Source organism: Chiloscyllium punctatum, unplaced genomic scaffold (assembly GCF_047496795.1).
Source record: "Chiloscyllium punctatum isolate Juve2018m unplaced genomic scaffold, sChiPun1.3 scaffold_151, whole genome shotgun sequence".
Taxonomy (NCBI): domain Eukaryota; kingdom Metazoa; phylum Chordata; class Chondrichthyes; order Orectolobiformes; family Hemiscylliidae; genus Chiloscyllium; species Chiloscyllium punctatum.
The window spans coordinates 528590-554855 of NW_027309885.1; the positions used below are offsets into that span (position 1 = coordinate 528590).

The 26266-nt window shown below is 49.1% G+C and overlaps 1 protein-coding gene across 1 annotated transcript in view; it reads right to left on the bottom strand.

Moving 5' to 3' along the window:
• The window catches only part of LOC140471674 (uncharacterized), a 35313-nt gene extending 19423 nt beyond the window's left edge, over positions 1–15890 (bottom strand). Inside the window, exons 1-2 of the mRNA XM_072567441.1 lie at positions 15763–15890; positions 4320–6511 (exon numbers count right to left, since the gene is read on the bottom strand). Coding sequence (XP_072423542.1) covers positions 4320–5701 — 1382 coding nt within the window. The 5' untranslated portion in view covers positions 5702–6511; positions 15763–15890. The remainder of the gene's footprint in view (positions 1–4319; positions 6512–15762) is intronic.
• Between the last annotated feature and the right edge of the window lie 10376 nt (positions 15891–26266).

A 26266-nucleotide genomic window follows, 5' to 3' on the forward strand; every position in this document is an offset into this window, starting at 1 on the left:
AAGCAATTCATTCCAGGGAACTGGGTGATAGTGAAGCAAAATTAAACTTCAAACCAGCTGCCCCCGCTACAGTTGTGGCACTCAGCTGTCTCAGCAAGATGCACTGTAGATTGCTGTTATTATAAACGGGAACAGATTTTCCCTTCTGCCCCGCCTTTGACCAGAAGCACACCCAACCTCGGAATTGCTTGCGCCTCGAAACCATCATAGAAACACCGTGCATTCTCCAGTTGCGTCACTTGAGCCATCGAGTATCTCTGCAACCTCATTCCCATCTTGATTTCAAGTTGGTTATTCACGACTGCGCCACTCATTTCCTCTGATTCTGAGACTGGGAACTCGGACTGTGTGGCAGCAGTGGTTACTGCCTTGTGTGGGGAAACTCGTGAAGTAACCGATGTTAAACTGCATTGCTATTGAACTATATATTTCAACAAAAGCTTGGTAAAAACAATGACTGTAGATGCTGGAAACCAGATTCTTGATTAGTGGTGCTGGAAGAGCACAGCAGTTCAGGCAGTATCCGAGGAGCAGTAAAATCGACGTTTCGGGCAAAAGCTCTTCGTCAAGAATACAGGCAGAGATTCTGAAGGGTGGAGAGATAAGTGAGAGGAGGGTGGGGGTGGGGAGAAAGTAGCACAGAGTACAATATGTGAGTGGGGGAGGGGATGAATGTGATAGGTCGGGGTGAGGGTGGAATGGATAGGTGGAATAGATGATAGGCAGGTAGGACAAGTCAGGACAAGTCATGGGGACAGTGCTGATCTGGAAGTTTGGAAATGGGGTGAGGTGGGGAAGGGGAAATGAGGAAACTGTTGAAGTCCCCATTGATGCCCTGGGGTTGAAGTGTTCCGAGGCGGAAGATGAGGCATTCTTCCTCCAGGTGTCTGGTGGTGAGGGAGCGGCGGTGAAGGAGGCCCAAGACCTCCATGACTTCGGCAGAGTGGGAGCGAGAGTTGAAATGTTGGGGCACAGGTCTGTGTTGTTGATTGGTGTGCGTGTCCCAGAGATGTTCCCTAAAGCGCTCTGCTCAGAGGCGCCCAGTCTCCCCAATGTACAGGAGATCGCATCGGGAGCAACGGATACAATAAATGATATTGGTGGATGTGCAGGTAAGAAAAGCTGTACTGTCCCCGGAATCTTTGTTGTTATGGAGAAATCTATTCATCTCTGCCCTAAACACATTAATGATGGAATCAACACATCCACTGGGGGAACCGATGTTAAACGGTCAGTCCATTCTGCGTTCCCACATATCTGCTACTGTTCGCTGAGCACTGATTTTGTGCATTTGGTGCTCTGCCTAACATTCCTTATGATACTGCACTTATTAAGTGCATTGGCTGTGTTCGTCTGTGGGTTACCAAGATCGTATAGTGGTTAGTATTCTGTGTTGTGGCCGCAGCAACAGCGGTTCGAATCCCAGTCACGGCTGTAATTGTGCTGTATCCCAGTCTTTTGTGAAACACAAAGGAATCAGTTGTTTTAAAGTTTTGATTTTCTCCAACGTGATGTTTTTTCCTTCAAGCTCTGCTCGCTCACATCTCTGTGTTTCATATGTCAGAATTCAAATCCACCCGTTCTCAGAGATTTCTTCCCTCCTCCGATCACTAACCGAACTTTCCATCCCATCCCCCCATTTCATTAATTTGGAGATGCTGGTGTTGGACTAAGGAGTACTGTGCGAGATAAGTGGCTATCCAGCCCCATCTACGGCACTTTTCATTTCCCTTCCCAGGAACGAAGACACGGAGGAGTCAGTCCAAAACTTTTTCATTCAACTTTGCAAAGTCGGGTGCTGTTCCCAAAGGTACACACACACAAGCATAGTAATCTCCACACATTATATACATGTATATGTGGGCTGGGTTTACTACTGCTGCCTTGACCAACGAGTGCTCGGATTCCCCACTGTTTTCCTTTTTTGGGTTCTGGTGCCTGCGATTCTTTTATCATTCACTTGGCCAATCAGTGTTTGAGCTTCCCATTCTTCCCTTATATGGATGATGTTGTACAACTGTGGTTAAGGGCGGCCTCTCAACTATCGAGGAAAGCTGTTACAACTGTTTCATTCATATAAACGTGGGGGAGGTCCGGCAACAGTTTCGAGTGTCTGCTTGTGTTTACTATGAGGTAGAAAAGACTAAAAGGCAGCTAACCGTCTACCCACTACATGCTTGTGTTTACTATGAGGTAGAAAAGACTAAAAGGCAGCTAACCGTTTAAAAATTACACTACCCCCTACAAATCCCCCGTGTCTTTTCTTACGGCCTGTAATTTTTCAACCGTAAGTTTCTTCTCCAGGGCATTTAATAATTCCCGAGCTTGTTCATCAAACTGCCCTTCTCTAATTTTTTTTTTATTTCAAAAATATACTTTATTCATAAATGATTTGATGGTCTGTACATTGGATCATGCCATACATATGTCCATATTTACAAACACAGATTCGACTTTATTCTTGTCCTTTACAATCCTGTGCATTTTTTCAATCTTGTATATATACATATATTTGGCTGAGGCATCAGCAGAGCCCAAAAAAACGTCTGTATGGGCCCCCTGTTCTTCTTTCGGCAGGCCGATCTTACACGGTGGTCTTTCCCCACCGCGCCTTGGCGGCAGCTGCCCCAAGCTTCAGCGCGTCCCTCAACACGTAGTCCTGGACCTTGGAATGTGCCAGTCTGCAACACTCGGTCGGGGTCAACTCCTTCAGCTGGAAGATCAACAGGTTTCGGACCGCCCAGAGAGCGTCCTTCACCGAGTTGATGATCCTCCAGGCGCAGTTAATGTTCGTCTCGGTGTGAGTCCCGGGGAACAGGCCGTAGAGCACGGAGTCCCGCGTCACGGCGCTGCTCGGGACGAACCTCAACAAGCACCACTGCATTCCTCTCCAGACTTCCTCTGCATAGGCACATTCCAGAAGGAGGTGTGTGACAGTCTCGTCCCCCCCGCAGCCACTTCGAGGGCAGCGTGCGGTGCGGCAGAGAGTCCGGGCGTGCATAAAGGATCTCACAGGCAGAGCCCTTCTCACCACCAGCCAAGCCACGTCTTGGTGCTTGTTGGAAAGTTCTGGCGATGAGGCATTCTGCCAAATGGCTTTGACAGTCTGCTCAGGGAACCGCTCGACAGTATCCGCCCTCTCCTTTTCCCGAAGGGTCTCAAGGACGCTACGTGCTGACCACTTCCTGATGGACTTGTGGTCAAAGGTGTTTTTCCTCATAAATTTCTCCACGAAGGACAGGTGATACGGAACGGTCCAACTACTCGGAGCGTTCCGCGGCAGCGAGGCCAGGCCCATCCTTCGCAACACCGGGGACAGGTAGAACCTCAGTACGTAGTGACACTTGGTGTTTGCGTACCGGGGATCCACGCACAGCTTGATGCAGCCACACACAAAGGTGGCCATCAGGGTGAGGGTGGCATTGGGCGTGTTTTTTCCCCCATTGCACCGGTCTTTGTACATAGAGTCTCTTCGGACCCGGTCCATCTTTGATCTCCAAATGAATTGGAAGATGGCCCGGGTGACTGCGGCGGCACAGGTCCTGGGGATAGGCCAGACCTGTGCCACATATAGCAATACTGAGAGGACCTCACACCTGATGACCAGGTTTTTTCCCGCGATGGAGAGCGACCGTTGCCCCCATCTGCCTAGTTTCTGTCTCATCTTCCTGATCCGCTCCTCCCAGGTCTTGGTGCACGCCCCAGCCCCCCCGAACCAAATACCCAGCACCTTCAGGTGGTCAGTCCTGACGGTGAAGGGGATATAGGATTGGTCGGCCCAGTTCCCGAAGAGCATGGCCTCGCTCTTGCCTCGGTTTACCTTGGCCCCCGAGGCCCGTTCGAACTGGTCGCAGATGCACACGAGTCTGTGCACGGACAGCGGATCCGAGCAGAAAACAGCGACGTCATCCATGTACAGGGAGGCCTTAACCTGCAGGCCCCCGCTGCCAGGAATAGTCACCCCTCTCAGGCTCGCATCCTTCCTGATGGATTCGGCAAATGGCTCTATGCAACACACAAACAAGGCGGGTGAGGGGGCATCCCTGCCTGACTCCAGATCTTACAGGGAAGCTATCTGATTCCCACCCATTGATTGAGACTGCACTGACAATGTTGGTGTAGAGCAGTCTGATCCAATTTCCGATTCCCTCCCCAAAGCCCATTTTGGAGAGGACATCCCTCATATATGTATGCGATATCCTGTCAAAGGCTTTCTCCTGGTCCAGGCTGATGAGGCAGGTGTCCACCCCCCTGTCCTGCACGTAGGCGATCGTATCCCTGAGGAGTGCGAGACTCTCAGAGATCTTCCTGCCCGGTACAGCACAGGTTTGGTCCGGGATTCACGTTGTTCCATCTCGAGATTTATTCGTTCAACCTGCCCATAGGGAACATCCTTCTTAGTAAGGGCGGTTTCGATCAGTCGTTGAGTTAATCCCCGGACACAGGGAATAACGCAACACCCAAGGGCAGTGAGTACCCCTGCCACCACTATACATGAGACAAGAAAGGGGACGACCACCCCCGTCCATTTACCGAACCAAGCTTCCAACCAGTCCGTGAGGCCAGAGTCGATGCCCGAGTTTTCGGCCAGTTCGTCCGCCAATGTGGTGAGTCCATCCAGGGCGCGGGTGATGGACCCATCAGGGGCTGTGTTGTTGGGGATGAAAGTGCAGCACTGAATGCCTATCATGACACAAATACCCCCCTTCTCTGCCAACATCATGTCTAAGGCCAACCTATTTTCCCACGCCATCCTACTAGTGGCGTCCAGTTGTTCTGCTATTCCTTTCACTGCATCCCGGGTATAATTAATGAACCTCTGCTGATTGTAGTAAATATAATTAATCCAATCCACATTCTTATTGATGGTCACCCACCAGAACAGTGACGACTCAAAACCCGCCGCTATCTGGTTCCTAGCCTTGTATTCGTCAGGAACACCCCTGGGGACCCCTATGGCATCTAAATATATGTTATCATCGAAAGAGGTCTCCAAAGCTCTCTCAGTTCTTCCACTAGAACGGGGTCGCTCTTGTTTTTCGAATGCCAGGGTGAATGGGATGGCCAATTGAACGATCGCACAAGTGCCCGTCCATTTTCGGGGCAGGGTCGGTCGCAGAACCCTCCCACCACAGTACCACCAGAGGTCTGCCCTAGGTACATGAATGTGGGAGTAATTCCCGCCCCCGGTAGTTTCATTGACCAGCCGGATTGATCCGCTGCACTTGTCAAATGTCCCCACATCGTCGTCCCACTGTAGTCCCGTCCGAGAGACGCAGGCCTGGTGCGTACCCGTTACCCCTGAGAATGATGGCGGGCGGGGCGCCCCCTCAGTCCTGACGGGGGGAAACTTCAAACTCAAGGGTCGACAAGTGGGGTCGTTCCAGGCCTCTCGGTCCTGGTACAGCCTTATCATGCAGTCCATGGCTCGTGGGTGTTTCTCCCATCCCAGCGGGAATGGGACCACCTGAGGGTTAGGGCGGGCACTCGTGCATGCGTAGCAATCACTCTTTTTCATGCTCCTCACAGTATATTTGACCCATTCCATCCAGGCATTCGCCTCCCCGTATACCGTTTCTATTTCAAAGGTCTTTTCCAAATCCGTTGTCTCAATTATTCTAATCTTTTCCTGCTTACCAGTGGTGGATGAGCCCCCAGACTCAGCTTCAATGACCGTGATATACGTGCAGCACAGCTGCATTCCCCCCCCATCCTGCCTGGCCCCCAACTCTAATACCCAGTATTGTTCTATTAAGTCTCGCCTCGTTCTTTTGCAAGTTCTTTATGGTCAGATAAAGCGGATTGCACCGATTATGCCCACAATCTCGTCCAGGGGTGATGGGATCACGGACAACTGACACCATAGCCTGGACCCCGGGGGCTGGAAGCCTACTTAGGCCTTCCCTACCATACAATTGTAATACTAACGTCTGACCCTGGAATCCCCTTTCTCTCTCTAGATTCTGCTTAGTTTGATTCAGTTGACTTTTAGTCCTACAGGGCACCAACTCACAAAGGTCTAAGCTAAATGTCTCTGTTGATTGGTTGGCAAGCACGGAGATGGTGAACCACTGACGGTCCTCTATTTGTTTCATCCGGAGGCCAAATTGGGTAACACGCACACAAAGACCCAGCCCAAGGACAATGGCATAGCAAGTTAACAATACGATTGACCGCATTTTGTCGCGACACCCGTAGCCTGAGGGCACAGTTCCTTTAGACTCGCCAAAGTCCGATTAGTTCGTTCTCAGAGTCTCTGTTCCTTAGATGCCTTTGTCAGAGAGGTTCGTTCGTCCTCCGTCGGTTGTGGCACTGGTCCCTTGACTCGAGTGTAATGTGTCCAGCCCTTTTCGGCCGTACGGACAGCCGTTTCGGTCGTCAAAAGTACCAGGAAGGGACCGTCCCAAGTTGGTTCGAGGGTACGTTGCTTCCAGCTTTTAATCAGGACCCACTGACCCGGCTTGACGGTGTGCACCGCAAACTCGAGGGGCGGCGTCTGTGCCAAAAGTCCCTGTTGGCGTAAACGAGATAGAGCAGACCCCAGAGCCACCACATATTTTTGCACAAACATATCCCGAGACTCAAATACAGGAGGTTCCCCCTTCGGCCCATGGAACGGGAGGCCAAATAACATTTCGAAAGGGGAGACGCCCAAATCCCGCCTTGGCTGGGTGCGAATTTGCAACAGGGCAAGGGGTAGGCATTTGGTCCAAGGCAGGCCGATTTCACTAGTGAGCTTGGTTAGCTGCTTTTTGATGGTCTGGTTCATTCTTTCGACCTTGCCCGAGGAGGAGGGATGCCAGGGGGTGTGCAAATCCCAGTCAATCCCCATTGCTTGCACTACATTCTGGAGGACGGTCGAGGTGAAGTGGCTCCCCTGGTCAGAGTCAATAGCGCGGGGTAGCCCAAATCGTGGGATGATTTGCTCGAGTAGAATCTTGCTAACCTGAGTTGCCGTTGCCGTGGTAGTGGGGAAAGCTTCCACCCATCCTGTCAGGTGATCTACCACTACTAATAGATACTTCAGGCGACCTATGGGGGGGAGCTCAGTGTAATCTACCTGAACATACTCAAACGGCCTATAGACCGGACTCCTGCCCCCTTGTCTTGCATGCTGCCGCAGCCCCCTTTTGTTAATCTTTCGACATGTTATACAATCTCCTGTGACCTGCTTGGCTACCGTGTACAGACCAGGGTGAGCATATCGGCGCAGGAAGGCACCACACAGTGCCTGGGCGCCCCAGTGACCCCCTTGGTGTAAACGGGCAATAATGTCCCGCGTCAACGGTCGATTTAGTAGCTGGCGGCCATCGGGTAAGGTCCACTTGCCTTCCCTATCCTTTGTACCCCCCAGAGACGCGAGAAGAGTTTCTTCTTTGTCAGTAAACGTGGGCACTTCGGTAATTTCGGATATCTGTGGAATCCTTACCAGGCAGTTTATTGCTTCCTTCCCCATCCCAGCCAATTTTGCCTGTTCATCTGCCAATTGATTCCCCAGGGTCTCTATTTTATCGTCTTTCTGGTGTCCTTTCACATGTACTACAGCAATCTCTTGTGGCAGCAACAAATCCTCCAAGATCATGGCTACTAGTTCCTCATGGACCAACTCCTTTCCTCTACTATTTATCATTCCCCATTCTTTCCAGATCTTCCCAAAGGTGTGTACTACCCCAAAGGCATACTTAGAGTCAGTGTAGATTGTCCCGGCTATTCCCTTTAAATTCCTCAGAGCCCGGTGCAAGGCGTACAATTCGCACGTTTGTGCGGACCAGGCATTCGGTAGCCGTCCACTTTCCACTAATTCCCAACCAGTCTCACTAATGACTGCATAACCGTTGTGTCTCTTCACATCTATCACTCGAGAGGACCCATCAATGTACCACCGCCTTCCTGCATGTAAGGGGGTATCCCTCAGATCTTCCCTCACTTTACTCTGGTACTCTATTATGTCTGAACAGCAGTGTTCCAGTTCCTCCTCCCCTTCCCCTTTCCAAAGAAAGTCCGCCGGGTTCTGGCAGCCCCCGACTTCTATTCGGAGGTCTTCTCGGTCTAACAGTATGGCTTCATATTTCAGAATTCTCGAGTCAGTCAGCCACCTCCCGGCCTTCTGATTCAGGATAGTTCTAATCTGGTGGGGAGTAGTGACTGTCAAGGGGGCCCCGAAAGTCAACTTCCTGCTTTCCTCTACCAGCTTTGCCATGGCTGCCACCGCTTGGACACACTCCGGCCACCCTCGGGAGACTGGATCCAGAATTTTTGACAGGAAAGCCACGGGCTTCCTTTTACCCCCCCCCCCCCCCCCCCCAGTCCTGGGTCAATACTCCAAGAGCGGTTCCCTGTCTGGAGTTCACAAAGAGGCGAAATGTCTTACTAAAATCCGGCAAGCTTAAAACAGGTGCGGCCATCAATTTTCCTTTTAGGGTTTCAATTAACTTTTTCTCCTCCTCCTCCCATTTTATTCTGTTGGGTGCCTCCTCAATGAGTTTTAGGTACAAGTCTTTAGTAAGGGGGGCATAGTCGTCTATCCATAACCGACAATAGCCTAAGAGTCCCAAGAACTTCCGCAACTCCCTCTTGGTCGTTGGGAGGCCTAGTTCGATTATTGCCCGCACTCTTTCCGGACTTATTCGTTTCTGTCCCTGGCTTATCAAGTGTCCCAGGTACTTAACCTCTTTCTCGACATATTGGAGCTTCTTCTGACTCACTCTTAACCCCTTCTCAGCTAGGTAATTTAACAGGGCATTAGTCCCAAGTAGGACGTCCTCCTCCGCCGGTCGGGATAAAAGGAGATCGTCCACGTATTGTATAAGCTTAAGGGACGGGGACAAGGTTAGTCCCTCCAATAATTGTTCCAGAATCTGCCCGAACAGAGTCGGGGACTCAGTGAATCCTTGGGGGAGTACGGTCCACCTGTACTGTTGTTGTCTGCCAGTATCAGGATCCTCCCATTCAAAAGCAAAAAGATCCCTACTGTCCTTGTCCAGGGGACACGCCCAGAAGGCATCCTTTAAGTCTACAACACTAAACCAGCCGTGGTCCGGGGGGATTCGCTCCAGAATAGTGTATGGGTTCGGTACCACAGGGTGCCGTACTTGGACAATTTTATTTACTTCCCTTAGGTCTTGGACCATTCGGTAGCTCCCATCTGACATCCGGACCGGCAGGATGGGGGAATTGTATCGTGACATACAGGGCTCTACCAATCCATCTTTTATTAGGTCTTCCATAACTGTCTTCAGGCCCTGCCTCCCTTCCCAAGAGATGGGGTATTGGCGCACTCTGACGTCGGAGCTCTGGGGCTTTAATTTTACCTCCACAGGTCGAATTGCGAGTCCCCCCCGGTTCCCTTTAGCGACCCAAACCCTAGGGTCTATCTCTGTCAATCGGGACTCACTAAGGTATGACATGGTAACGGCTAATTCTTCCTCTTCTCCCACTTCTATTCGCAATCCGAAACGGACTATCAAATCCCGTCCCAACAACCCATAGGGAAGATGGGGGAGGTGAAGGAGTTCCACCTGGAGCTCCTCCTCCTCCAGCCGCAAGGGTTGTGGTTCGAATATTTTCGCATTAAAAACCCCACCCTTAACTCCTGAAATGTTTAATGTTTTAGCTTGGAAGCCAACCCCCCTTGGATGGAGGGGAATTGAGGACCTGCCAGCGCCTGTGTTAACTAAGAAGGTAACATCTTGTCTAAATGGGCCCACCCGTAAATTTACTAGGGGTTCTTGGTAGGCCCGTGTTCCGATCCTCCCCTGACTTCCCTAATCCATTTGTTCACACTCCATTTCATACATCCCTTCTCTTTCCCTTTTAAACTCGGGACAATCCCTTTTGAAGTGTCCCAGTTTCCCGCAATGGTAACATCCGGCCTTCTGAGGGCGCTCAATTCCATAAGATCCTCCTCTCTCACTTCTGCCCCGTCTCGCTTCTCTCCCTCTCCAACTTTTCTTCAACGTTCCTCTTTCCACCCCATAATCTTCCTCCCCCATTCCGGTGGACTTACAAGCTTCCCGTACGGCTGCCACCATCATTTTTGTCTTATGTTTCTCCCTTATTACATCCCTCTGAACGTACACCTTCTGTGCTTCCCGTAAAAATTCTGCAACATCCTTTTCAGCCCAATCCTCCACTTTCTGTAATTTCTTCTGAATGTCAGGCCATGACTTAGTCACAAAGTGCACCTTAAGCATGCTCTTGCCTATTTCCCCATCAGGGTCTAAACCTGAATACTTTCGCATGGACTCCCGCAAACGGTCTAAAAACTCACTCGGGGATTCATCCTTTTTCTGTCCAACTTCAAATGCTTTTGCTAAATTCCGCTGTTTGGGCACGCAGGTTTGGATTCCCCTGATTATAAGGCTTCTGAGGTCTGTCATATTGGCCCTTCCCCCCGCGTCGTTATGATCCCACCGGGGGTCCTCTAAGGGGTACTTCTGCTCTCCACGCTGAGGGCCGTCCTGATGCTCCCTATCCCAAATGGCCATTGCACTATTCCGGATCATAACAATTTCATCGTAATTAAATAGTATTCTCATCATGGCCTGCAGTTCAGCCCATGTGTATATACTGGGCCCCAGAAATTGGTCCAGTTGTATTCCCACACTGACGGGGTCGTCCAGTAGACGGGGTAGTTCATTACGGAGTTGCCGGATATCCCCAGAATTTAAAGGTTGTACTACGAACCCGGTCCGTTCGTTCCCAAACGGCACCTCTCGTAAGGGGTTCAGCTGTTCAATATTGTCACTCCTCCCAGCTCTCAATCCCTCTTCTCGACCTCTCCGCATCTCGAGTCGGACTGATTTCCTAGTGCATGGGGTGAGTTCTGCGCCCCCTCCTGTGCCCCCCCCCCCACCCAGCAGTCTCTTCCTCACTGGTCGTAGCCTGCTGGGACTCGGAATTATCCGTCGCAGGAGGGAGGTCCGCGCTGGACGCCTGGTCGTGCGCGGGTGGTATATACGGGGGCGGGGAAGACGGTGGCAAACCGTCGGTGAGGATGTCCCAAGACTTCTGGGTCTTCCTCGGGTCTGTTTGGGGAATCAGAGGATAGAGACGTGTGGGACTCTCGCCGTCGCCCGCCAACCAGGCGGCGGCATATTTGCTCTCCTCTGGGTCAAACGGTTGTTTTCTGTTAACATATACATTTAGGATTTGACACACCCAGTCTTCATCAGACCCATACTCGGGTCAAACTACCGAGGGGGCGCGGATAGGTTCTTTGGTCCATATAAAACAACAATATTTTATCATGGTCTCTTTCTTTAAGTCCTTCGTTCTACTGCTGTCCGTCCATAGACTTAACTTCCGACCTAATGGACTATCGGGGGGTATTTCTTTCCCATTTGCAGTCTTCCCTGACTTTTCCTTAGAAGTCTGATTTCCCATGGTTTATCTTCGGTCCTGGTCTTAAACGCCCAAAGCGTTTTCACAGATGACCGTCAAAACCACAATTTCCCGTGGTTTATCTTCAGTCCTGGTCTTAAACGGCCAAAGCGTTTTCACAGATGACCGTCAAAACCACAATTTCCCGTGGTTTATCTTCAGTCCTGGTCTTAAACGCCCAAAGCGTTTTCACAGATGACCGTCAAAACCACGCGGCCAACAAGGAAGAACAAAAGAATCTCTTACCTTGATCCGTGCACGGAGTTGTCTGGCCTTTTTAAATGTGTGTACCCCCGTGTATAGTCACTAACCGGTCGTCCCAGTACTCGTCCGTGTGTTCCTTTTCCAGGATTCAAAATTATTTTTAAATGAGCCGGGTCACATCCTCTCTTGGCCAACGGCCAACGGACCAAGCCGATCACTGAGAAGTATAAATATATACAAGACGCGTCTTTGTTGTAATCAGGCTTGATCCGTGAGCCGAAGAGACTGCCCCCCCGGCAATAATTATTTCATCCCGGAGGAGCCCCCAATTGTGCGAGATAAGTGGCTATCCAGCCCCATCTACGGCACTTTTTATTTCCCTTCCCAGGAACGAAGACACGGAGGAGTCAGTCCAAAACTTTTTCATTCAACTTTGCAAAGTCGGGTGCTGTTCCCAAAGGTACACACACACAAGCATAGTAATCTCCACACATTATATACATGTATATGTGGGCTGGGTTTACTACTGCTGCCTTGACCAACGAGTGCTCGGATTCCCCACTGTTTTCCTTTTTTGGGTTCTGGTGCCTGCGATTCTTTTATCATTCACTTGGCCAATCAGTGTTTGAGCTTCCCATTCTTCCCTTATATGGATGATGTTGTACAACTGTGGTTAAGGGCGGCCTCTCAACTATCGAGGAAAGCTGTTACAACTGTTTCATTCATATAAACGTGGGGGAGGTCCGGCAACAGTTTCGAGTGTCTGCTTGTGTTTACTATGAGGTAGAAAAGACTAAAAGGCAGCTAACCGTCTACCCCCTACATGCTTGTGTTTACTATGAGGTAGAAAAGACTAAAAGGCAGCTAACCGTTTAAAAATTACACTACCCCCTACAACCCTCTCTCCTTCTCCCCTCTCTCCTTCCGCCTTCCTTCTCCCCTCTCTCTTTCCCCATTCATTCCCCTCTCTCCTTCGCCCCTCTCTCCTTCCCCCACTCCTTCCGCCCTCTCCTTCACCACTCTCTCCTTCCCCGCTCACCTTCACCACTCTCTCCTTCTCCCCTCTCTCCTTCCCAGTCTCCTTCCCCCTGTCTCCTTCTCCCCTCTCTCCTTCCCCGCTCACCTTCACCACTCTCTCCTTCCAAGTCTCCTTCCCCCTGTCTCCTTCAACACTCTCTCCTTCACCTCTCTCTCCTTCCCAACTCTCTCCTTCCCCCTCTCCTTCCCCCCTCACCTTCACCACTCTCTCCTTCTCCCCTCCCTCTTTCCACTTCACCTTCTCCCTCTCCTTCCCCCCATCTCCTTCCCCCCACTCCTTCACCACACTCTCCTTCTCCCCTCTCTCCTTCCACCCTTTCCTTCACCATCTCTCTTTCTCCTCTCTCTCCTTCCCCCCGTCCATTCCCTCTCCTTCCCCCTTCCTTCTCCCTCTTCTTCTCCACTCTCACTTTCCCCCTTCCCTTCTCTCCTTCCCCCACTCCTTCCCCCCTCTACTTCACCACTTTCTCCTTCTCCCCTTTCTCCTTCCTACCTTCCATTCCCTCTCCTTCCCCCCTCTCCTTCCCACTCCCTTCCCCTCTCTCTCTGTTTCTCCTCTCTCCTCCCCCCTTCCTTCCCCCTCTCCTTCTCCACTCTTTCCTTTCCCCTTCCTTCTACTTTCTCCTTATCCCCCTCTCCTTCTCCCCTCTCTCCACCCCATTCCTTCCCCCCTCTCATTCTCCACTCTCCCCTTCCCCCTTCCTCCTCCTCTCTCTTTCTCCCCTCACTCCTTCCCCCTCTCCTCCCCCCTCTCCTTCTCTCCACTCTCTTTCTCCACCCTCTCGTCCCCTTTCTTCTTCCTCCTCTTCTTCTTCCCCTCTTCTTCTCCCCTCTCTCCTTCCCCCTCTCTTTCCCCCGTCTCCTTCACCACTCTCTTCTTTTCCCCTCTCTTTTTCCCCATTCCTTCCCCCCTCTCCTTCTCCATTCTCTCCTTCTCCACTCTCTCCTTCCCCACTCTCTCCTTCCCCCTCTCCTTCACCCCTTACCTTCATAACTCTCTCCTTCTCCCCTCTCACCTTCCCCGCTCTCCTTCACCACTCTATCCTTCTCCCCTCTCTCCTTCCCCTTTTCTTCCTCTCTCTCCTTCCACCCTTCCCCCCTCTCTCCATCTCCCCTCTCTCCTTCCCCCTTCCTTTCCCCCCTCCTTCTGCACTCTCTCCTGCCCCCTCTCCTTCCCCTTCCTTCTCGTCTCTCCTTTCTCCTTCCTACCCCATTTCCTTCCCCACTCTCTCCTTCCCCCCCCTCTCCTTCTCCCCTCTCTCCTTCTCCCATCTCACATTCCACCCTCTCCTTCACCACTCTATCCTTCCCCCCTCACCTTCACCACTCTCTCCTTCTCCCCTCTCTCATTCCCCCTCTCATTCCACCCTCTCCATCACCACTCTCTCCTTCTCCCCTCTCTCCTTCCACCCTTTCCTTCCCCCTCTCCTTCACCACTCTCTCATTCTCCCCTCTCTCCTTCCCCCTTCTTTACCCTCTCTCCTTCTTTACCCTCTCTCCTTCCCACTTCCTTCTACCTTCTCCTTCTCCCCTCTCTCCTTCCCCCTTCCTTCCCCTCTCTCGTTCTCTCCCTCTCCTTCCCCTTTCCTTCCCCTCTCTTCTTCTCCCCTCTCTCCTTCCCTCTTCCTTCTCCCCTCTCCTTCTCCTGTTCTCTCCTTCCCCCCCTCTCCTTCTCCGCTCTCTCCTCCCCCCTTCCTTCCCCCCTCACCTTCTCCACTCTTTCCTTTCCCCTTCCTTCCACTTTCTCCTTATCCCCCACTGCTTCTCCCCTCTGTCCACCCTCTTCCTTGTTGTGCCCTCTCTTTCACCCCCCTTCACTCTATCTCCTTCTGACAACCCTCCTCCCCCTCTCTTTCACTCCCTGTCCATCCCCCCTTCCCCCTCTCCTTCCACCCCACTGCTTCACCCCCTCTCCTTCCACCCTTCCCCACTCTCCTTCCCACACTCTTTCCCTCACTCTTTCCCCCTCTTTCCTGCCCCCCCAACATCCCCTCCCCCCCTTCCCACTCCATTCCCCTCTCTCCTTCCCCCAACTCCTTCTGACATCTCTCCTCTCCACTCTCTGCCTCCGTCTCCTTGCCCCACTCCTTCCCCCTTCTCCCTCTACTCCCCCCTTTTCCCCCAATCACCTTTGCCCCCTTCCCCCTCTTCTTCCCCGCTCTCCTTACCCCCGCTCTCCTTCCCCCCACTCTCACCCCCCCACTCTCTCCTTCCCCCTCTCGCCCTCTCCTTCCCATCTCTCCTTACCCCTCTCCTTACCCCTTCTCTACTTTCATCCTCTCTCTGTCCCCCCTCCTTTCCCCCTCTCCTTCCCCCTTTCCCTCCCTCTCCTTCCCTCCTCTGCTTCCCCTCACCTTACCCCATGTCTACTTTCATCACCTCTCCTTCCCCCTTTCCTTCCTCCTTTCTCCTCATACCCCTTCTCCTTTCCCACCTCTCATTACACCCCTTCCCCCTGCTTTCCACCCTCCCTCCTCCCCCTCCTTCCCCCCTTTCTCTTCCCCCCCTTCCCATCTTATCCCTCTATCCCTCCCTCCTTCCCCCACTCTCTCTCTCTGTGGACCTTGTGTTCTTTTACCCCTTTGTCTCAAAAACATTCAACTTGTGCTACAAAATATTTCCATCTCCCCCACTTCAAATACCCACGAGTCACATTGCTGTGTGTGGGACGGTTTTATTTGTTTAAAATATCAACAAAAGAAGCTGGAGAAGGTGTGAGAGAGGGGACAGCGAGAGAGAGAGAGCGAGAGACATATGGACAGAGAGATCCCCTCCCTGATACTCAGAGAATTGAATTGAAGCGGCCAACCTGTGTCTTATTTATGCGATTATCACATTTGATCACCCAGGCCTGTACACATCCCACATTACTCTGACATTAGAACAAGTCTTTGGGGAGAGTTTCTCATTTAAGGTTTTAATTCCCTTCTTGGGGAGTCTGGTCTGTCAGACACTTTCTGGGGATTGGTATATTTGTCTTAAATCACAAGTCCCCAATTACTTTAATCCCAGGCTTCAAGTCTGTTTGAAAAATGACAGGGCCACAATCTGACAGGAACCAGTTACCCAGAGGCCCCTAAAACCCAGGGTCCCCCCCAGAAGAGATTAAACCTCGGGGTAAATAAACACACAACTCACTGTGGGCCCCCACAGGGTGCAGCCTGTCGACTAGGCCTCAGGCCTCAGGCCCATGTTCCCCCTCTGGATGTTGTTCTTTCCTGGCCTTGAACATTTTGGATCTTCATGTTGCAGATTTCCAAACAAAAGTTCCTCGGGATAAAAGAGAGAAAAGATCATGTGAAAGGGTAAGCGAGAGTATTTTGAAGGCAAGCTTAAAATCCAAGGTTTAAAATCACCCCCGCCCATCCCCAATGTATCAAAATATCTAACACAGTCAACAGTGGAACATGGTGTGGGAGCAGATCTTCCCAGGGATTGGAGGAGGATAGTGAGGGAACACCATCAGATTCTTACACTCTGCAGTGACCTGGGATCAATTGCCTTTTACTGAAAACAGTTCCCAACTTGTATGTGCCTGGAGCTCCCTCCAGTCTGAAACCCTCATTCCCCTCTATCCTGTCTCCTGTCTCTGAGCCAATGGTGTATTCATTCTGTTACTGACCCTTCAGTCCCTTCAGACACAGCAAGATCCCACAATTAGTATTACTCTGATGTTACAACAAGTCTTTGGATAGAGTTTCTCATTTAAAATTTTCATTCCCTCTTTGGGGGAGTCCTGTCTGTCAGACACTCACTGGGGATTGATGTGTTGGTGTCAAATCCCAGGGTTTATAAATGTGTTGCTGGAAAAGCGCAGCAGGTCAGGCAGTATCAAAGGAGAAGGAGAATCGGTGTTTCGGGCATAAGCCCTTCTTCAGGAATGACAAGGGTGTGCCAAGTGGGCTAAGATAAAAGGTAGGAAGGAGGGACTTGGGGGAGGGGCGTTGGGAATGCGATAGGTGGAAGGAGGTTACGGTGAGGGTGATAGGCCGGAGAAGGGGTGGGAGTGGAGAGGTCAGGAAGAAGATTGTAGGTTAGGAAGGTGGTGCTGAGTTCGAGGGTTGGGACTGAGGCAAGGTGGGGGGAGGTTAAATGAAGAAGCTGGAGAAATCTGTATTCATCCCTTGTGGTTGGAGGGTTCCTAGGCGGAAGATGAGGCGCTCTTCCTCCAGGCGTCGTGTTACCATGGTCTGGCGATGGAGGAGGCCCCGTTACTTTAACCCCAGACTCAGTCTCCAGGATATGAATGGGACAAGACAGGTTTGATCAAAGATCAACGATTCCCACTGGGTGGAGATTCCAGAAAGAGGGAGAACATGTCACATCCAACAGCTGGAATAGATAGAGAGGAAAGCTGCTTGCTGCTGCTGGGGCTAGGATTAGGATCATCTTCGAAAACCCGAACAATACTCTGAAACACTTTCAGGACTAAAATGAAGGAACACAGCCTTCCATTTCACACCAGGATGTTGTACAGACTTTTCTTACTCACTCACTGAACCTGTCCAACCCCCCTTCCCAGCCTCTCTCTGTCCTCTTGGTATTTTCCTGTCCCACATCACTTTGTGTTATCAGCAAATGGAACCGAGGGTCCCATCATCTCAGTCATTCATACAGAATATGGCCAGTGTTCAGTGGGGAACAGAGAATGATCCACTCCCATCTGCTGCTGTACAGCTCATGTCTGTCTCAGAGTCAGCTCTGAAACATCTCCAGGACACTCCCATCCTGTCTCTGGGGGCCTCTGGATTCCTTGGGACCAGCTGAGTTAGTTTTCGAGTTAACATCATCAGACTAGTCACCTCTACAAAGCATTGGTCAGATCACATTTGGAATATTGTGTTCAGTTCTGGGCAACTCATTGAAGGAAGGGCGTTAAAGCCCTGGACAGAGTTCAAAAGGACATTTACATTAGGAATGAAGGATTTTAGATACAAGGAAAGATTAAAGAGATTGGGTTTGTTCTCCTTGGAGCAGAGAGATTAAGAGGTGACCTTATGGAGGAGTTCAAAATGTAAAACAATTTTGAAAGGGTAAAGAATGATATTCTATTTCCACTAACTAGTATGTAAGACACGGGGGATCCAACAAAGAATCCCTGGAGTGCTGGTTCATAGTTCCTTCAAAGGTACGCAGGATAGTCTTTGTCTTAAAATGACACAATTACTCTGTTTCCTGGTTTGCAACTGATTTCACAACTTCCTATATTCGACTTTCAATGCTCCCTCTGTCCCCCCACCTTATATTGGCTGGTGTCCCTTTTAGACTGTCCTTCAGCCCCTCAGTGCCATCCCAGCCTCTGGAACCAGGGAGGCAGTGTACTACCTAGTGTCACATTCCCACCCTCACACAGACATCTGCCTGGTTCCCTTACAATGCGATACCCCAATCACTGTCAATCTCCCTCTTCAGTCATTTTCTGCATGAATTAAAGTGGGTTCGATTAGCGGAAGGTTCCTTTAGACTGAGGAAATAACTAATCTAACTCCTTTATTTAAAAAGGGAGGGAGGCAGAAAGCAGGAAATGACAGGACCAGTTCAATCAACTTCTGACCAAGGAATGATGTGAAATGTTTTCATCTTTCTGTGGTTCCTAACAGTTACACATGTCCTGTATTATAATATTGCAGTAATTCATGTTGGTATTTCAGGGGGAGGGTGTGCTGCCTTGTTATTGGATGGTGAAAGAAGAATAAAGGACCCAGTCGGACATTTCTCTATGAAACAAATCAATTTCATTCATTCAGACAGTGGCTGCCATTCCTCCTCCTGGCCCCTAGAGGGAGCCACTCCAGTCTTCAGGGATCTCACCCATGGCGACTGATGATGGAAATCTATCAGACAGGGCCCCCTCCAATTTCTCCTCTAGCCTCTTGCAGGAAGGTGTCTCAAACATTTGAGGAACAGCTCAATCTAGCCATCTCCCCCCCATCACTATCCAGTAAATCAATGAGTGTCTTTCTCCACTAAGTAGAATGCTGGCTACGCCCAATGGGGGTGAAGAAGGTGTTAGTTGAACATTAATCTTCCAAGGATCTCAGTTTGGGGTGGGCAGGAAGAGTGTCCACAGACCTCCCACAATGCAATGCATCTTGTGGAGGTGGGAACATGTCAGAGACTTTACCTACTACTCTCCTGCCTGATCATTCTTCAGTGTCCCCCAGTCTCTGTCCCCCCCCCCCCATCCCCAAATCCAAACCAATTCCACACTGAGTTTTCAGAGAGGTTTCAGAATTTGCCTTCATTGGCGTCGAGGTGACGATATTAGGTGCAGTTGATGGCAATCAGGAGAGTGGCTGGAGATTGATACATATCCAATGTGATATATCATTCTTCCCTTTGTACATTGTTCACTGATACCACAGATTGGTTGCTGGGATGCAGATGCCCCTTGGCCTGCTTTGTTCGCTCCCCTACCATTTGGCATCCTTTAAGAAACACAGAAATTTATGATGATAAAAAGAAAATGGGATGTTGAACAAAATTTTGGCTGCCTAAAACCCATAATGTTCTCAGTTATTTTACTGCAGCATTATGGAAACTTAAAAGTACAGAGGAGGACCCTGAGCCTTTTGTGCTTTGAAACAGCAGACATGTTGAGTGCCCCATCTCCAATTGAAACCTGCAAGTTCCTTATCCTGAACAAGTTCTCCAACTCCCTTCCATTTATTCCTGGAACCAGGTTCCACTACCTTTTTCTGTCAAATATTCCTAGATGCTGAGAACTCAAAATATGTAAACGGTTCTCCTCATCTGCCGTATTAGTGATATCGCAATGAGATTGAATCTCTGGTTCTACACTACTGAGATTCCTTCACATTGGGAATAACCTCCATTGTGTAGAGTGGCACTATCACTGTGTTAAATAGACTCCGAACAGACCCAGGAACACAAGAGTGGGCTATGGGCCAGCAACAGCAGCAGAGTTGTATTCCAACACAATCTGTCACCTCATGATCTGGCATATCCCCCACTCAAGCATTTCATTCATGAAGTTGACAACAAGATAAATCTTGTGGGACTGTAGGAACCAGAACATGTCTGCTGTCTATTGTCGAGAATGAGCAGTACCTGTCTATATTTGAGAGAACAGCAGTCCCTGTCTATAATACAGGGAACAGCAGTCCCTGTCTATATTACAGAGAACAGCAGTCCCTGTCTATAATACAGGGAACAGCAGTCCCCGTCTATAATACAGGGAACAGCAGTCCCTGTCTATGATACAGGGAACAGCAGTCCCTGTCTATGATACAGGGAACAGCAGTCCCTGTCTATAATACAGGGAACAGCAGTCCCTGTCTATAATACAGGGAACAGCAGTCCCTGTCTATAATACAGGGAACAGCAGTCCCTGAGTATAATACAGGGAACAGCAGTCCCTGTCTATAATACAGGGAACAGCAGTCCCTGTGTCTAACACAGGGAAGAGCAGTCCCTGTCTATAATACAGAAAACAGCAGTCCCTGTGTATAATACAGAGAACAGCAGTCCCTGTCTATATTTGAGAGAACAGCAGTCCCTGTCTATAATACAGGGAACAGCAGTCCCTGTCTATAATACAGGGAACAGCAGTCCCTGTCTATAATACAGAAAACAGCAGTCCCTGTGTATAATACAGAGAACAGCAGTCCCTGTCTATATTTGAGAGAACAGCAGTCCCTGTCTATAATACAGGGAACAGCAGTCCCTGTGTATAATACAGGGAACAGCAGTCCCCGTCTATAATACAGGGAACAGCAGTCCCCGTCTATAATACAGGGAACAGCAGTCCCCGTCTATAATACAGGGAACAGCAGTCCCTGTGTATAATACAGGGAACAGCAGTCCCCGTCTATAATACAGAGAACAGCAGTCCCTGTCTATAATACAGAGAACAGCAGTCTCCGTCTATAATACAGGGAACAGCAGTCCCTGTCTATAATACAGGGAACAGCAGTCCCCGTCTATAATACAGGGAACAGCAGTCCCTGTCTATAATACAGGGAACAGCAGTCCCTGTCTATAATACAGGGAACAGCAGTCCCTGTCTATATTTGAGAGAACAGCAGTCCCTGTCTATAATACAGGGAACAGCAGTCCCTGTCTATATTTGAGAGAACAGCAGTCCCTGTCTATAATACAGAGAAAAGCAGTCCCTGTCTATAATACAGGGAACAGCAGTCCCTGTGTATAATACAGGGAACAGCAGTCCCTGTCTATAATACAGAGAAAAGCAGCCCCTGTGTATAATACAGGGAACAACAGTCCCTGTCTATAATGCAGGGAACAGTAGTCCCTGTCTATAATACAGAGAAAAGCAGCCCCTGTGTATAATACAGGGAACAGCAGTCCCTGTGTATAATACAGAGAACAGCAGTCCCTGTCCATACTACAGGGAACAGCTGTCCCTGTCTATAATACAGAGAACAGCAGTCCCTGTCTATAATACAGGGAACAGCAGTCCCTGTCTATAATACAGGGAACAGCAGTCCCTGTCTATAATACAGGGAACAGCAGACCCTGTCTATAATAGAGGGAACAGCAGTCCCTGTCTATAATACAGGGAACAGCAGTCCCTGTCTGTGATACAGGGAACAGCAGTCCCTGTCTATAATACAGAGAACAGCAGTCCCTGTCTATAATACAGGGAACAGCAGTCCCCGTCTATAATACAGGGAACAGCAGTCCCCGTCTATAATACAGGGAACAGCAGTCCCCGTCTATAATACAGGGAACAGCAGTCCCCGTCTATAATACAGAGAACAGTAGACCCTGTCTATAATACAGGGAACAGCAGTCCCTGTCTATAATACAGGGAACAGCAGACCCTGTCTATAATACAGGGAACAGCAGTCCCTGTCTATAATAGAGGGAACAGCAGTCCCTGTCTATAATACAGGGAACAGCAGTCCCTGTCTGTGATACAGGGAACAGCAGTCCCTGTCTATAATACAGGGAACAGCAGTCCCTGTCTGTGATACAGGGAACAGCAGTCCCTGTCGATAATACAGAGAACAGCAGACCCTGTCTATAATACAGAGAACAGCAGTCCCTGTCTATAATACAGGGAACAGCAGTCCCTGTCTGTGATACAGGGAACAGCAGTCCCTGTCGATAATACAGAGAACAGCAGACCCTGTCTATAATACAGAGAACAGCAGACCCTGTCTATAATACAGAGAACAGCAGTCCCTGTCTATAATACAGAGAACAGCAGTCCCTGTCTATAATACAGAGAACAGCAGACCCTGTCTATAATACAGAGAACAGCAGTCCCTGTCTATAATACAGGGAACAGCAGTCCCTGTCTGTGATACAGGGAACAGCAGTCCCTGTCTATAATACTGGGAACAGCAGTCCCTGTCTATAATACAGGGAACAGCAGTCCCTGTCTGTGATACAGAGAACAGCAGTCCCTGTCTATAATACAGGGAACAGCAGTCCCTGTCTGTGATACAGGGAACAGCAGTCCCTGTCTATGATACAGGGAACAGCAGTCCCTGTCTATAATACAGGGAACAGCAGTCCCTGTCTGTGATACAGGGAACAGCAGTCCCTGTCGATAATACAGAGAACAGCAGACCCTGTCTATAATACAGAGAACAGCAGTCCCTGTCTATAATACAGGGAACAGCGGTCCCTGTCTGTATTACAGAGAACGAGGAGTCCCTGTGTATCTGGTAGCAAACAACAGTTCCTGTTTGTATTGTGGAGAACAGCTCCCTGTGTGTAGATTTTAGAAAACAGCCATCCTTATTTTTATTGCAATTGTACCAGCCTCCACCACATCCTCTGGCAGCTCATTCCATAAACGTACCACCCTCTGTGTGAAAACGTTGCCCGTTAGGTCCCTCTTATATCTTTCCCCTCTCATCCTAAACCGATGCCCTCCAGGTCTGGACTCCCCTACCTCAGAGTAAAGACTTTGTCTATTTACTCTATCCATTTCTGGACTTCCCCACCCCAGGGAAAAGACTTTGTCTATTTACCCTATCCATGCCCCTCATAATTTTGTAAACCTCTATAAAGTCACCCCTCAGCCTCTGATGCTCCAGGGAAAACAGCCCTCGCCTATTTAACCTCTGCCTATAGCGCACATCCTCCAACCCTGGCAATATCCTTGTAAATCTTTTACGAACTTTTTCAAGTTTCACAACATCTTTCCGAGACCAGAATTGCACTCAATATTCCAACAGTGTCCTGTACAGCCACAACATGACCTCCCAACTCCTGTACTCAATACGCTGACCAATAAAGGAAAGCATACCAAACACCTTCTTCACAATTCTACCTACCTGTGACTCCACTTTCAAGGAGCTATGAACCTGCACTCCAAGGTCTCTTTATTCAGCAACACTCCCCAGGACCTTATCATTAAGTGTATAAATCCTGCTAAGATTTGCTTTCCCAAAATGAAGCACCTTGCATTTATCTAAATTAAACTCCATCTGCCACGTCTAAGCCCAATGGCCCATCTGATCAAGATCCTGTTGTAATCTCAGGTAAGCTTCTTCGCTGTCCATTACACTTCCAACTTTGGTGTCAGCTGCAAACTTACTAACTACACCTCTTATGCTCACATCCAAATCATTTATATAAATGATGAAAAGTAGTGTACCCAGCACCGATCCTTGTGGAACTCCACTGGTCACAGACCTCCTGTCTGAAAAACACCCCTCCATCATCACCCTATGACTTCTACCTTTGAGCCAGTTCTGTATCCAAATGGCTACTTCTCCCTGTATTCCATGAGATCTAACCTTGCTAATCAGTCTCCCATGGGGAACCTTGTCGAATGTCTCACTGAAGTCCATGTAGATCACATCTACCACTCTGCTCTCATCAATCCTCTTTGTTACTTCTTCAAAAAACTAAATCAGTTTTCTGAGACATGATTCCCCATGCACAAAGCCATGTTGCCTATCCCGAATCAGTCCCTGCCTTTCCAAATACATGTAACATCCTGTCCCTCAGGATTCCCTCCAACAATTTGCACACCGCTGAGGTCAGGCTGACCGGTCGATAGTTCCCTGGCTTGTCCTTACAACCCTTCTTAAACAGTGGCACCACGTTTGCCAACCTCCAGTCTTCCGGCACCTCACCTGTGACTATCGATGAGACAAATTTCTCAGCAAGAGGTCCAGCAATCACTTCTCTAGCTTCCTACAGATTTCTCACGTACACCTGATCAGGTGTTGGGGATTTATCCACCTTTAACCGTTTCAAGGCATCCAGCACTTCCTCCTCTGTAATCTGGACATTTTGCAAGATGTCACCATCTATTTCCCAACATTCTATATCTTCCATATCCTTTTCCACAGTAAATACTGATGCAAAATACTCATTTAGTATCTCCCCCATTTTCTGTGGCTCCACATAAAGGCCGCCTTGCTGATCTTTGAGGGGCCCTATTCTCTCCCTAGTTACCCTTTTGTCCTTAATGTATTTAATAAAACCCTTTGGATTCTTCTTCATTCTATTTGCCAAAGCTATCTCATGTCCCCATTTTGCCCTCCGGATTTCCCTCTTAAGTATACTCCTACTTCCTCTATTCTCTAAGGATTTACTCGATCTATCCTGTCTATTCCTGACATATGCTTCCTTTTTTTTCTTTACCAAACACTCAATTTCTTTAGTCATCCAGCATTCCCTATTCCTACCAGCCTTCCCTTTCACCCTGACAGGAATATACTTTCTCTGGATTCTTGTTATCTCATTTCTGAAGGCTTCCCATTTTCCAGCCATTCCTTTACCTGCGAACATCTGCCTCCAATAAGCTTTCGAAAGTTCCTGCCTAATACCGTCAAAATTTGCCTTTCTACAATTTCGAACTTCAACTTTTAGATCTGGTTTATCCTTTTCTCATTACTATTTTAAATCTAATAGAATTATGGTCGCTGGCCCCAAAGTGCTCCCCCACTGACACCTCAGTCACCTGCCCTGCCTTATTTCCCAAGAGTAGGTCAAGTTTTGCATCTTCTCTAGTTGGTACACCTACATACTGAATCAGAAAATTGTTTTGTACGCACTTAACAGATTTCTCTCCATCTAAACCTTTAACACTATGGCAGTCCCAGTCTATATTTGGAAAGTTAAAATCCCCGACCATAACTACCCTATTATTCTTACAGATAGCTGAGATCTCCTAACAAATTTGTTTCTCAATTTCCCTCTGACTACTGGGGGATCGATAATCCAATCCCAATAAGGTGATCATCCCTTTCTTATTTCTCAGTTCCACCCAAATAACTTCCTTGGATGTAGTTCTGGGAATATCCTCCCTTCGCACAGCTGTCATGCTATCCCTTATCAGAAATGCCACTTCCCGTCCTCTCTTGCCTCCCTTTGTATCCTTCCTAAAGCATTTGTATCCTGGAACATTAAGCTGCCAGTCCTGCCCATCCCTGAGCCATGTTTCCGTAATTGCTCTGATATCCCAGTCCCATGTTCCTAACCATGTCCTGAGTTCATCTGCCTTCCCTGTTAGGCCCCTTGCATTGAAATAAATGCAGTTTCATTTATTAGTCCTACCTTGTCCCTGCCTGCCCTGACTGTTTGATTGACTTCTGTTCTCAGCTGTACCCGTCTCAGATTGATCTCTTTCCTCACTATCTCCCTGGGTCCCACCCCCCCACCTTACTAGTTTAAATCCTCCCGAGCAGTTCGAGCAAATTTCCCTGCCAGTATATTAGTCGCCTTCCAATTTAGGTGCAATCCGTCCTTCTTGTACAGGTCACTTCTAACCCAAAAGAGATTCCAATGATCCAAAAATGTGAATCCTTCTCCCATACACCAGCTCCTCAGCCATGAATTCATCTGCTCTATCCTCCTATTCCTGCCCTCACTAGCTCGTAGCACCGGGAATAATCCAGATATTACGACCCTTGAGGACCTCCTTCTTAAATTTCTGCCTAACTCTCTGTAATCTCCCTTCAGAATCTCAACATTTTCCCTTCCTATATCATTGGTTCCAATGTGAACAATGACCTCCTGCTGGTCCCTCTCCCCCTTGAGAACATTCTGCACCCTCTCTGAGACATCCTTGATCCTGGCACCAGGGAAACAGCACACCATTCTGCTTTTTCACTGCTGGCCACAGAAACATCTGTCTGTACCTCTGACTACAGAATCCCCAAACACAATTGATCTCTTGGAAGCCGACGTACCCCTTGTTGCATTATAGCCAGTCTCAATACGAGAAACTTGGCTGTTCATGCTACATTCCCCTGAGAATCCATCACCCCCTACATTTTTCAAAAGAGCATACGTGTTTGAAATGGGTATATCCACAAAAGACTCCTGCACTAGCTGCCTACCTCTCTTACCCTTCCTGGAGTTAACCCATCATTGTGACTGTATCTGAGACTTTCCCCCTTCCTATATCTGTCATCCATCACATACTGTTGCTGTTGCAAATTCCTCATTGCTTCTATCTGTCTCTCCAACCGATCCACACAGTCTGATAAGATTCGCATCCAACAGCATTTATGGCAGATATAATCCGCAGTAACCTTTAAAATCTCTTTAAACCCCCACATCTGACATGAAGTACATATCACTGCAAAAGCCATTTTTTCTCCTTCACAATCGACAGACCCTGAAAATACACTGTCTTATTCCTCTACAAACACTGCCCCAGGTTAAATTAATCGTTATGGCTTAT